At 41.8% G+C, this 13986-nt stretch overlaps 1 protein-coding gene across 5 annotated transcripts in view; it reads right to left on the bottom strand.

Annotated features, from left to right (window-relative positions):
• mafa (MAF bZIP transcription factor a) overlaps window positions 1-12569 on the bottom strand; it is an 88211-nt gene extending 75642 nt beyond the window's left edge. For 2 of the 5 annotated variants that reach the window (XR_008569858.1, XR_008569857.1), the window contains exons 1-2: window positions 11186-12569; window positions 3780-3845 (exon numbers count right to left, since the gene is read on the bottom strand). Coding sequence is in view for 3 of the 5 variants with exons in the window: in XM_054771493.1 (XP_054627468.1) it covers window positions 3818-3845; window positions 11186-12183 (1026 nt within the window). In the remaining 2 variants the exon portion in view is untranslated. Of the gene's footprint in view, window positions 1-3779; window positions 3846-9558; window positions 11020-11185 lie in introns of those variants that run through there. The other 3 variants (XM_054771493.1, XM_054771494.1, XM_054771495.1) reach the window with 3 other exon arrangements.
• Between the last annotated feature and the right edge of the window lie 1417 nt (window positions 12570-13986).

The raw sequence follows: 13986 nt of genomic DNA, 5'->3' as shown, positions 1-13986 counted from the left end.
AGCAAGGTGGTTTTTGGGTGAAAACTGGGAGAGCCCCTCACACATTAGGCACAGGCCATCATTTAGTGGTCTGAACGTTGTGCTTTTCCAGCCGATTGAGCTTGTTCGTTCTGCAGCCGAGGTCTAATTGGCTGGTCGGCTTAAGTAAATTCACCCATGACGGGAAAAAGTAAGCAAACGCGGAAAAGGAAGCAAACATGTTTGTTCCTCAAATCTCAAATTTGAACGCCATAATGTTTGTACAGTTGTGCAGCCCACCGAAATGCTGGGCGGAATTTGTCTACGAATTTGCACATCGCACATCAATATATAATAATATATATATAATATAGTGCAAAAGTCTTGTGAGTTTTCAGCATGGGGAAGACTAATAGCATGTATACCACAAATTCAGCTGGGTTTAGTGTTTAAAAGAGTCTTTTAGTGGAAAGACTCCCCTCTGAGGCACATGCATTAAACCTCAACACAATCATTCTGTCATGTTAATAGTTTTACTCAAAAATATTGAACCCTCCTTTGTAAATTACCATTTCAAAATTGACAAACTTTCAATAGATGACCAATTCCAAAGAAAAATATAAAAAATACTGCAAGTTTAATAAACATTGCAAATAGATTTCACAATGAAGGTTGAGTATTTATGAGTGTATCTGTTTTACAGTTTAATAATGTTAAAAACTTTACTCTGCTTTAGCAAGCAAGCCTCCTTCTCCACTTTGTTAGACGCTACACCTGTCACACATCATTTTGTTCTATAAACCTTTACTATGCACGGTTTAAAACTTATTTTTGGACTTGTATGAGAGACTGCTTCAAAACAGTTAATGCAGGGTTTTATGATGGGGACTAATTATTTCAAATTCTGTTCTGAAATTGTTTTGGAATATGAAGAAATTTAAATGTGGTTATAAATGTGGAGTGAAGATTTGTGAGTTCAGAGGTCACTGATGTGGGCCGTCCTCATTCTTGTTCATCCCAGAGGTGTTTGAGGGGTTTGAGGTCAGGGTTCTCAAGTTTGTCCGTCAACATGGCTTAATAAACTTTCATGGAAATGGACTCATCGATCGTTTGAATATTTGAAGAAGACTGTCATCTGGTTTCTGTGGTGTGTTCAAGTCCAACACAGGTGATCTGAGGCAAAGCAGCAATCTGACTCCTGCAGCAATTTCTTTGACGTCAGTTCACCGTGTGTTTGCCCCTTACAGAATGCTTATGTGATCACACACACGCCGGCTGCAATCTATATTTGCACTCATATCCCACGCACATTTTTTCACACACTTATATATACTGTATATAAGCGTACACACACCTGGTGGTTCATCTGTGTCAGCATATCTTGGGTCCCTTAGCTCTCATGGGGACTCCAGCATTTTTTTGCACGGTGAACCCTTCAAGTGTCTGTACTTCTACCAACATTGTCCAGTCCCATAGGGAGGTTAACATGTCTTCAACTCCTCACCTATCAAATCTCACAGTGGCTTTAGGTAGAGTTACAATCATTCTGGTGGCGTCTATGCAGTCCTGGCCAGAGTCAGGACACACTTTCCCCAGGCAAGGACACCAAGACCTGGCTCTCCATCTCCATCATTCAGCTTGTCCCCCTGGAGCTACGTGGCCAGACTGCTCATCGGCACTCCCCTCTCCTCATATACTTTGCATAAAACAAAGACGTGCCTCTCGCATAGTTGAAACCGCTAAGAACAGGATGGAGCAGACCACACCGTACGCGGCCCCTCCGCGCTCCACTGGCAGCCTGTCAGAGCGCAGCTTCGGCACCGTACAGCGACGCGGCCAGGGAGTAGAGATTTACGAGGCCGTCTGAGATAGACATCCTCATGGTTTTCCACTTTAATTCGTTTAACATCCGTTCCCTTGGCATTGTTTATATTCCCCACCCCTCAGTTGCGAGCAGAGGGCACCTAATTCACAGTGATGACGTGTGGAAGGAGGGGGATCGCTGAAAACACTTCAGCTATACAAGATTTGTCCTTGTCTTTCTTGATGGCTTTTGTCCTACCTCAACTCTTGAAGTGAAGTAAAGCTGGAGAAAGGCCAGCTACTGATCACACTTCACCTTGACTACTTAGTCACAATCAAATGACTAATCCCGCATACAACGTACAACAAATCTACATGTCAATGTAAGCATACTGTATCCCGTCTCGCTGTAGGTTTGCCGTTGAACAATCCATGAAACTTCCTTCTCTTTATATGAATTCATCTACGAATGTCGCTCGGCTTCTTCTGTTGTTTCATGTGTCTAATATCTCATTTGCATTCAAATGCCCGGCTATAATCTTAATTGATGGACATCTCTTACATATCAGTGCTTTTTGGTTTGCCCCAAGATTGAAACAAGATGGGAAATGGAAGTTAGTAGGAAATCAAGTGGCACAGTAAAGTAAAACAATTTTGTCTGATTTGTTCATCATCAGCATTCATTGTTGAAACAGTTTTTCCCAGAGGAAACAATGGGAATTGTTTGCTGGAAGTGAATCGCCTTGCATGCATCGCGCTTTAGTGTGTGTGCCCGGGAGGCTGTGAACATGCAACTCTGTGTGAATACACAAAACCACTACAACACTACAAAAGAATAGAGTCCTGCTACAGCACACTTCACATACAGAGTGGACTTGCTTTGCCACAAAAAACAGAAATAAATCAAGGGTGGTTTAAAACCTCTCAACATGAACTGCTATAATTGTGGTTAATTGGTTCCAGTCCGGACGATAAGTGAATTTTCACAAAGTAAGATTCTTTATTCATGAATCCAGACTTTTCACAGTTAAGAGCAAAGAAAACCTGTTTACAAACGTCTAAATACAGTTTTTAACATTATTAGACCCCTCTAGACATGAAATAACACTTTTATAGTCACCTTTACACTCTTATTACGCAATATAGTAGATATAATAAACATAAATAAGCCATTTAAGACATAAGTAAGACTCATGCTCGTGTGTGTTGCTGTAAATGTTTTCCTAGGGGAACTGAGCGGCGGATGGACACAAAGTGACTTCTGGGGTTCAGAGTTGATTTCTACCTTGCTGTGAGTTACGGCTGCAATAGTAGTTCATGTTTTTATTAGGGATTATTGTGCCTGTTGTGAGATAATTCAAACCTGGAATAAAAGCCTGTTTTCTGCCAATCAAATCTGGTATGTGAGTTTCACCAAACATTAAAGTAACATTACTGACACTTAATGTGACCAGTGTAAAATGCTGTATATCATTCACTGCGTCTTTGAATGCGTCTTCTGAATGCCTTTGTATTTTCGTTTATTTAGCCATTTTTATGCTTAATTGAGGCAGAAAATATGTTAAATTTAAACTTCAATATGAATATTTTTAACTTATAAAAGGCTGCATTCAACCGTGAACCTGCATGATTTATTAATTCATATATTTTTGAAAACCCGTGATAGACTGAAGCTGCGAAATTTGAACAGCAAAGTGGTGAGGGACTACTGTACTTGTAATTGATGATTGTTTGTTCAAAATTGTATAAAATTCTTCTGAACAGGCTCATTAGTGAGCTATTGCTAACACATATTGATATAATTTAAAGTTGGAAAAGACACTGTGGCTCCACATGAGGCTAAAAGACTCCAGTAACAATATCTCACATGCAAGTTGCAAATACTGTATTACTGGGCCTATAAATTGTATTTAGACAGGATAGTACCAAGATATCGGCTATTGTCGCTCTACAGGACTCCACACTCTGTAAAACTGTAAAAGAAAAGAACAAGAAGACTGAAAGACGTTTGTTTTTACCTCAGGAAGCCAAGGGCACGGAGGAATGGGGTTTGAAATCACAGATGGAGGAATTTTCTCGATGACCTAGAAGAGCAGATAAGATTGGGGAGAAAGAAACAAAAGAGAGGATAAATGACGATCACGGTAAATACACACTGTGCCATTTGCTCTCATTCGTCTGTTTCCTCCAGCATGTGTTCTTCTCTGCCACCCGTCAAACACACAATAAATGCACCACACAATCACAAAGAAACAAATAGTTCCACTCCGAGAGAGAGATTCCCGCTCACCTTGTCTGTCTCGTGGAATACAGTACATGCATCACAGTAAGTGTGTGATGCAGAGGGAAATGTAAAAATTTGCATGCAAATAGACTTTACAGGCAGAGCCCCATGCATCAAAACACTGTAACCACCAGAGACAAAATATCTAACCACACTGCGTGTCGCTGCACACAGAAGACAAAATATATATATTTTTTACCTGCTCAGCTCATTAAATGACACAATTAATTCTTCTAAAAGGGACTAAAATTTATCACACAGACAAATGAACTGTGACGCTTGGCATTTCTGGTCTTTGCTGCTGACACTTCATGAGAGACACTTTCATTTTCACCCCCACCCCCTCTAAAAGCACACCTCAAAGTAAGAGAGCAGGTGTGTTCAGAGTTCCTCAGACGCTCAATAAATGTTATGTGGAAATGTTAGCTTAGATCTCTGCTCCCTGTGCTGGGATGCCAAACAGGCCCGGAGAGGAAAATAGACTTCACTAAAGGAAAGTTTAAATCATTGCATTTTCAAATAAGTGCCACATAAATCTTTTTTACTGATTGTGTACAAACTGAGCCCTCTTAATTAGCTTCATTTTTCTTATAGAAAATATTTCCCATTCAAATAATAGCCTTTTTTTTTGTGCTCACAATTTTTGGAACCCATTCACCGTTATGTGCATTTGCTGAAGGATGGTGTTGCATTTATTTAAGTCACCGGCTCTTGGTCTGGGTCCATTTACAGACATATAAAATTACCACAGCAGGTCCCGAGCACCTCATTACCAACATAACCTGCAGCCAGTCTTTCAAGGACAACTCTCTAATGACACCACACGTATCCGCTTAATGTCTATTTGAAGCACACTGTGACTTCCCTCTGTGGAGAGGAGAAAAAAGAAAGAGGAAATTTATAGAAATAGCAAAAGCATTCTCAGATTGAATAAGCACCTTAATGGATCCCTGATGTCAGTTTAATTCTTAAGGAGTTTAGTTTTTCTGCACTCTATCTCACTCATATAGAATGACAGGAGACAGGATTTTCATTATCTTCATCATCTGCTGGAAATGTGTAAAGACTATCCGCAGATGTGACTGCCATTCGAGACACTTCTTGTCTAAACTCTGCATATTTAAGACATGCACCACTATATTTATGTGTCTGAAAAAATGTGTGAAACAAGTCATGAAGCACAATAATAAACTAAGGTAAAATGGAGTGTGCCAACTTGGCTTCAACCAGCAGAGGTGCTGGTGGTTCAATCTCAACTATCCACTCACTGGCACTCCTGATTCGGGCAGCATTAGGCCCTGTCCACATGGGAACGCTCCTGAGTTTGTTTGTTTTTTTCGGCAGGTTGAAAAAATCCGTGCCGGATTAGTAAACAGTTCCATCCAGACGGGAATGGACCACTAGGTGACTACGATGTAATACGCAAGGCACACCTACGCTGTGAACAGTAACGCAGACGGAACCACGTGACACACCAAACTATAGAAGAAGAAAGAATGCATGCACATGAGTCCATCGTCTTCAGCTTTCCAAGGATGATCTAGACTTACGAGAAGTGGGATTTCTAGTATAAGTCAACAAAATATCAAATGTCGACTGGGGTGAATCATGTCACTCGAAATATTTAAAAAATTCAAAAAAATTCAAATATTATGTGTGTATGTACAAGTAGGTGTTATATTGTGGCTTGTCAAAGCTCACTTCTGGTCACCTGATGACGACGGGGTGTTTTTGTGTCGGCTGTTTACACAAAAACAACAAGCCGGCGTTTTCCGATTTTCCCACTCTGGAAGCCGTTTTCAAAAAAGACCAATATCAGTGTACCCACAACGCCGTTTCCGTGTAGATGAGAGGCTGAAACAATAAAATACTTTGCTGTTTTGACCTGAAAATGTTTCCATGTGGATAGCCCCTTAGTCTGCTCAATACAACACTGGCAACAGGAGTTCAGAACTTTCAGAGATTCTCCCATCTCTTTCAAAATAATATTAAAAAAACAATTACTCAATTAATTGATTTATAACCAATTTATAGCTATTTTGTCTATAGTAGATTAAGGAAATTCAGTCAAAGTTCCAAATTGTTATATAAACATGTTATAACATACTATAGTATATATGTTATAAATATTATTATCTTTACTTTTATTCATAGGACAAGTCACATTTTTTAATTAAAAAAAAATCACATTTTCTTCGTTTATAACAGCACTAGAAATTGGCTATAAGATTGCCTAAACTATTTCTTTGAAGAGGATGTCTGATGGGGTACATTGTGGTCATCTCCAACCATGCCCAGACTTCACTGTCTAATCCCGAAGTAGCTTCCAACCCAGCTGTGAGCCATTTGAATTAATTGAATCAAAAACCCCAAAGTTTGGTTAGCGACACAAAACCAAACATTCATGTACTCGCCCATAAGGGGGATTAGGAAATTATCCAGAAAAATAAGGACAATGAGGCAAAAAAGAAACGTTCCGACAGAACCGGATAGGATTTTTTTTTTTTTTCATGCAAGTTAAAAACTGTAGGGAGTCGGTCAAGAAAGGCAAAATACGGTAGCGTCCCAGTGAAAACGGGAGAGTTGACAGGTACGCACACCCCTCCGATCACAACTCACATTCTTAACAAGTTGTCCAACATGAGCCTGCAAACAAACCAGAGCTAAGTTATTACTAGCAAAGATAGACTGTTGCACAAACAAACATCGGGCTTGTGTTTTTACTTATGCGGTATGACGCATCCAAGTCCAATAAAAAGCATAGCTGCTTAAGACAGGAAATGGGTGGGAAACAAAACGTGAATAATCTAGAATTGACTGGGTTCTGTGGCATGTCGGATGTGCTTGTCCATCTCATTTGGTGGGTTCTGGGCAAAGGAAATGAGCGTGGAATCCCCAGGGCAGGGATTACTCTAATGACTTTGAAAGCAACCCTTTGTGCTGTCACTTTTGACCTCCACTCGTCCTCCTCTCCAGAAGATGACAAGCAGATACGCACACATACATTAGTGGACAAACATGCATGCGTTCACACAGACTGATCGTCAAAGATTGGAAATATAACAGGAGCTTTGCGAACTAGTACACATCAAACATAACAAAACTGCAGAGGAGTGATTGTCCAGCCCAGGAACGTAGATGGGGTATTTAACAGAGCAGCCAACAGTCAAAGATTGCCAATATAAAAGCAGCATTGCTTCTGCTGCTGATTGAAGGACTGCTGCATGGGGAAAGAAAAAAAAAAACATTTTTAGGATAAACAGGATAAACTGCTCTGATGTCATCTGCAGGACGCACGTTCTGCCTGTTGACTTGGGCTGCTTTAGACTTTGGCCACATGTTGCATGACACGGCACATCAGTAAACTGTTTAACTTGTTAGCTTGACAGAGGAGCACATCTTTCGAAGATTTCAAAAATTCTGTAGAAAGGAGGATGTTGTGTAAGCTACATCTGTCTTGTAAATGTCACAATCACATAAAGAATACGAAGCACAACAATGTATGTCCACTCATTGTTTGTGAGAATTTTTTTCTGTGTGGAGACACTTTTAAAAAGCATGCGAGTGTGTTATTATTTTTGCTTGAACTGATGTTTGCCAAACAAGGAAACAATCAAAATGAGCATGCAAACGAGTTGAAAGAGGACATCTTAACCAGAAACCCGATTTTCATTTTTTACATACCACTAAAACCTCCAACACATGGCTATAAAAGCTATTAAAGACGTTCTTTCTTTGAATTCACAAATATACCCTGTGAATGGGACTAAAAGACAACAATTATCCATCCTAAACTTCTTCAATACATTACTCTTACAGTGGAATGTGAAAGTAGTTGCACCGCGGCTCAGATCAAATAGATGCAATTAGATAAATTGAGGGAAAAGGAGGCTCGGCTGTGAATTGCGTAGCGTGTGCACGCATGCAAAGACGCGACAGTGGCACAGCTGCACGGAGCTGCGCTCTCGATTTATCATCCCTACATCGCAAGAGCTAGTGGGCCACACTACTATTAATCATCAGCAAAATCATTTAATTCAGCACAGGCCCAACTATTGTCTCAGTCTCTCCCCTCAGTCGGCTGTGCAAAACAGCGTGCACCTCTGAGGAAATCACTGCAATAAGAGCAGGCATGGGTACCTAAAATGACCCAATGTGCAGCACATTTCTACCAGTGGGAGTCACGATGCATTTTTGTTGTAAAATTCAACTTAAAGCTCCAAAAGGCCACACTATGGACTCTAACATATGTAGCTTTGTACAGACACATTTGCTAGTTTAAAAAAAAAAAAAAATTAAGTGCATTTTGTGTAGGACTGTTCACAAGCAAAGGGTCAAAGTTGCAGGGTTACATGAAAAACCAAGTCTCAGCCTGTTTTCAGAAGCTTTCAATGTATGCTGACACTGTTTCATCAATGTAATTGTACTAGAACCACTAAAAGGAAAAGCATATCCATGAGACATTCTCTGTCCAACAACTTTGCACAGTATGTTTTAGTGTTTAAAAAGAAGGCCTCTTTAGAAAAAGTTCAGTGAATTTCAAAACAAATATTAATAGGAATCTAAAAGACAAACTAATTAGATTGGGTTTCTTCTGCCCACTGGCATTGGCACCTTCTGCAGCACCCCCTCACATGCCTGACATGACTGTCCCTTCTCTGCCTGACACCCTCCCCCCCCATATCCCCCCCAACTCGGTCTCTGCTCCGAGCCAACATCCATGCAGGCCCTCTGACAAACAGGATGAAGTAGGGTGGAATTGAAAGATCCACAAGTAACAAAGTGTGAGCACACACTGTCCAAAAGGACCTGACAACAGATCAAGCAACACGCAATGTGACATGCGGTGGGGTTGGGGGGGGTGGATAGGCAACATGCACCTATCACATCATGTAGAGAAATGCACTCATGTGCACACTTATGAACATGCATTCACACTCCCATTCCAAAAAAAGAAAAGGAATATGGTCACACACCGTCACATATCACACACACACACTCTACAGAACCAGCACATTCATCACTGATAAGTTGAAAAAAAATACATGAATGTGATATTGAAATGTATTATTATCCCCCCGATTGTTGTTATTTTTCCATTTGTCGACCAAAATAACATTGTTTAGTGTTACTACTATGAATATAAGTTCCATACCAAACTGTAGGCTGTGTAATACAAATAAACTACACAACAATAAAAGCCACTGTGTGACTTCATCTAATTTATGTGGTATGTGGTTCTGTTGCGTGTGTATTAAACATGTTTACATGCAGGACAGCTCTGCTTCTAATATTGTGTCTCAACTTAGCATACCATTTTTTGCATAATAATTTCGGGTAAATACCAAGTTGCTGAAACCATAATCCTGGGTGGTCTGGGGGAAAACAATGCATGACAAAAATAAATTGTGTACTTTTTTTGTACTGCAGAACTCATGATTTTTTTTTTGTTTTGTTTGCATCACAATCCTGACAACAAATAAAAGAAAAGTGAGAAACTTATTGAAGGCAATTATACATTTATTGCATATCATTTAATTGTATGAAATGACAAAACGAGCACATATGAACATCACATATGGTTAGTGAGTGAAATCATTTTGCACAGCAAAATATATATATATTTAGATGTATGTATGAAGAAAGATTAATTCACATATTCTCAAGAAGGAAAAGGAGCTCCCTCATTTTTTTCATTTGTACATGCAGGGTATCAATCCCTGACCTTCTAACAATGTCCAGACATTATCAATTATAAGAATTGTTATTGCTTAGCAAATTTTCTTTGAAGTCAACACAGCCGTTTTTCCTGAAGTGATGATAAAAGTATTGCATGTTAAAAACACCTAACACGGGCCAAATACCTTGTGGAAAATAGTTGTTCTTAACTCCCTGCCTTGTGATGACAGGCAAGAATGTCGAGTGCACTTCAGTCCAAATACTTCAAAAATTAAAAGCACAACAAGCGACCTCTGCTGAGCACATTCTCAGATGTTAAAAAAGATTTGAAAATTTGTGTCAATTCTCACTGTGCAGTGACGCTGCATGCTGCAAATGCAATGTACAATCCTGCTCACTGCATCCACTGGAACCCAGCCAGTCGCTTCAAATCATGTCCAAATGCTTTTGCCTGTGAACTGTATTAGCACTCTTCAAACGGTGGCACTTTTTGTCTGTTTCTCAATTTACATATATAAAACTTTGTACTTTATATTAGGTTTTTTTCCAAATCAAATGCCGTCAAATGTACAGTGGGAATATATTTAAATAACAGTAAAAAAAAAAAAAATCCAGATGGTAATTTCCTTTTTTTCTTTTCCTTTCCCCCTCATCAACCAGGATCCCTGCTGATCAACTTCCATCATATTCACTGCAGCTTAAAGGCGGTGGATGGTGGTGCACTTCAACACAGCTGAAACGCAGTCGTACTGTACACAGGTGGGAAAGTCCTGTCACTTTTTTGTATAGCTGTCCCAAAAAAGTGAGGAGGCATAAATGAAGGATGAGTGCCATGCTGGAGTCATCCCACAACATAATAAAAAGACATAGCAAAGTGAAATAAAACAATATAAAACATACATGTCCAGCATGCAGGATAGTTCAATACCTCTTTTGAAAAAAAAAATGAATACATAAAGTCTTTTAACAAACAAATGCATGAAATGGCTGGCGATCCTCTAAGTTTGGCAAACACAACAAAATGTCAAATGAATGCACTTGAACATGTATCTGCACACTGGTTTCAAACTTTTAAAAAAAGATGGCAAAGGGCAAATTAAGTGCATGCATGCACTTCTGCTAAGTTGGATCCTTATCAGACACAGCAAGTCTAACGATGGATGATAAATAGTGACAAAAAGGTGGTTTATGATAGACCAAGTAGACTAAATGAGAGTTCTATCTGGGTAGAATTTGTCCCACCAGAATGAAAAACAGCTCTCCACATCTAAATTGCAGTCACAGACTTGAGCAACCTGTTTGAAATGTGCAAAATGAAACAAAAAAGTTGACAAATTAGTTCTTATTGGGCATTTGTGCCAAATGGAGAAAGGAAAAAAGTTCAAATGGAAACTTTTAAAGCGGGGCTGAGAAACTCAACTCTTTTTTTTCTCTTTTTTGCACGAATATGTGGAGACTCACATGAAAAACTCCGGGGATGAAGGGTTGTTGTCACTGCTCGAACCACTTTCTCTGAAGCCGTTGCCGATGAGCTTCTCATACTTTTCTTTGTACGCGTCCCTCTCCCGGACCAGCCTGGAGATCTCCTGCTTGAGGTGCTCCACTTGCTGCACCAGTTGCGTCTTCTCGCCCTCCAGGACGTGCCTCTGCTGGACTCGCTTGAAGCGGCACGACTGCGCGTAGCCTCGGTTCTTGAGGGTCCTCCTCTTCTGCTTGAGCCGGATCACTTCTTCCTTGCTGACCCCCCGGAGCTGTCGGTTGAGCTCCCGCACGGACATGGTCACCAGCTGCTCGTCTGAGAAGCGATCATCCAGGCGCATGTGCGGGTGGTTTGTCCCGGAGGCGCCGTTGGACTGGACGCCGGGCGCCTGGTGGTGGTGGCCCCCGCCTCCGCCGCCTCCTGCCCCGCTGTGGTTGTGGTGGTGATGATGGTGGTGGTGGTGCGGAGCACCGTTCTGAGCGGCGGCAGCAGCGATGACTGCCGACACCACCGCCGCGGCTGAGCCCATCTCCTCCCCGGCCATGGCGCCTCCCGGGCCGGCTGCGCCTGCGAACTGTTGGCCTCTGGCGTAGCCATCGAATGACTGAAGCTGGTGGCTGCTGTTGATGAGCGCCTCGACCGCGTCCTCGGGGCTGAAGCCCAGCGCCTCTGGATTGAGTTGCTGTTGGTAACCGGACATCCAGTAAAAGTCCTCTATATGTGTCTTCTGCTCGCTCCCCGAGCCCGGACTGGGCGCCGAGAAGCTCGGGGAGGGGGGCACCGAGCTGCACGGCGTGCTCATCGGCGTGGAAGACAATGATCCCCCGGCGATGAGGCGGCTGCACTGGCTGATGTTGCGATCGGGCTCCACAGGCTCCTTTTTCACTTCAAACTTCATCAGATCGAAGTCATTAACATATTCCATGGCCAGGGGACTGGTGGGCAGGTCGGAGTTGCTCATTGCCAGCTCTGATGCCATCCTCTTGCTGCTGCTCACAGTCCTCCAAACGGGCTGAAGAGCAGCTGTCACGCCGGGCTGGTTGGCGAGAACGTGAGCCAGTTTGACTTTTTGGTTAGTTTTGCTTTTTAAAGCGTCACAAAGAAGAGTTTCTCTGCGTCCTGGACTACTTTGGCCTTGCTTGGCGGAGTCTGTCGCGCACACACGCCGGCCGGTGCCGCGCACACAAGGAGCGGAGTCCCTTCTCGGCGTGCGTGTTGTATTTCAAACATTTAACACAACTTTTCACGCGCCTTTTTCTCACGGAGACATCGCCACACAACGCAGCCCTGGAGCGAACGAGCGAGTAGGCGAGGGGTGGACGCTGGAGCGATTTTTGCGAAACAGGCATCACACAGCAGTTTAAGAGCTTTAGAGCGCCCATGACGTCAGGCTGCAAGTGGGAAATTGTCTCGGATGAGGAACCAATGGGGTCGCACACTCCATGAGCTAATTAGCATATTAGTCGACTACACACACCAAACTCCCCCCCCCCTTCCCATGTCAACTGTCAAAGGCCATCAGCTGACACTCAGCTGGGAAGCAGCCACTCTTTAGAGTTAGTTTGCAGTACAGTACAGTATATACACATGGTTCATTTATTTCAGTGGAAAGAAGAGAAACTCGTGCGTTTTCATGCATTACTGTTTAGAGCAATACCTCTTTAATGTTAGGTTTCTTGAAATGAATTCCCATTTTTGTCCTAAATAGTGCTGTCCAAACAATGAACTAGTAACCTGTACACTTTTCATTTACAATATGGGAACCACTAACGCTTTAAAGCATATATATATATATATATATATATACATGACAGAGATGCATGATTGATTACTGCATTTATCACAGTTTATATGTGAGAAAGTGGCTGGAAAGGAAGAAAAAAAGGTTAATTTGAGTGGATGGGGCCATGTCCTTGCGCACCATTATAAAACTCAACACTGCCACCTTTTGGACATGTCAGGTATTTAGTTATTTTTAATCAAATCACTTCTCTCAAGCTTTCAAGAAGGTTCGAGGTATTTTTGAAATCTTTAATATTATTATACCATTCATCTGAACATTCATTCAATTTTCTATAGCACGTGTCGTCATTAGGGTCACAGGTGAGCTGGATCTTATCCCAGCTGATTTCAGGTGAGAGGCAGGGTACACCCTGGGCTGGTCACCAGGCAATCACAGGACACATACAGACAAGCAACCATTCACACTCACATTCACACCTATGGACAATTTAGTCTCCAATTAGTCTAACATGCTCCTTTTTGGGCTGCGGGAGGAAGTTGGAGTACCTGGAAAAAAACCCACGACAGCACAGGGAGAACATGCAAGCTCCATACAGAGGTACTCCAGTAGAGATTTGAAACCCGATCTCTTGCAGATGTGGTACCCAGTATTCCACTGTGCTAATATTTACTAAAAGACATGCTATGCCATTAGCAAACCGTCTAAGCTGAAGTTGTGTGTGAAAACGAACCAAGTGTTCCATCCAAACTGATCCCACAGCCATAAAGTGACTTTTTATCTAAGCACAGATGTTGCAGGGCGGTCATATAATCAGCTGGCTTTCATTGCACTTTATCTCAGTTCAGAGGTCTCCTACTTTTGACTCGGCTTGTGTACAACACAGCCATAAGGCTGCTGTACAGTACTGTAAGTATGTGACTCCGCACAGCTCCTATCTTGTTAAGTCATTTTTAGCCTCACTGTCAAAAGATAGTGCCTTCTCCATAATGCTCATTCTTCCGCAGTAACAGGACCAGAATGGCATCGCATTCATGTGGA

The sequence above is a fragment of the Dunckerocampus dactyliophorus genome, chromosome 3 (genome assembly GCF_027744805.1).
Source record: "Dunckerocampus dactyliophorus isolate RoL2022-P2 chromosome 3, RoL_Ddac_1.1, whole genome shotgun sequence".
NCBI classification, from domain to species: domain Eukaryota; kingdom Metazoa; phylum Chordata; class Actinopteri; order Syngnathiformes; family Syngnathidae; genus Dunckerocampus; species Dunckerocampus dactyliophorus.
Note: the sequence above shows the minus strand (reverse complement) of the source record. Positions and strands in the feature narration are given on the sequence as shown.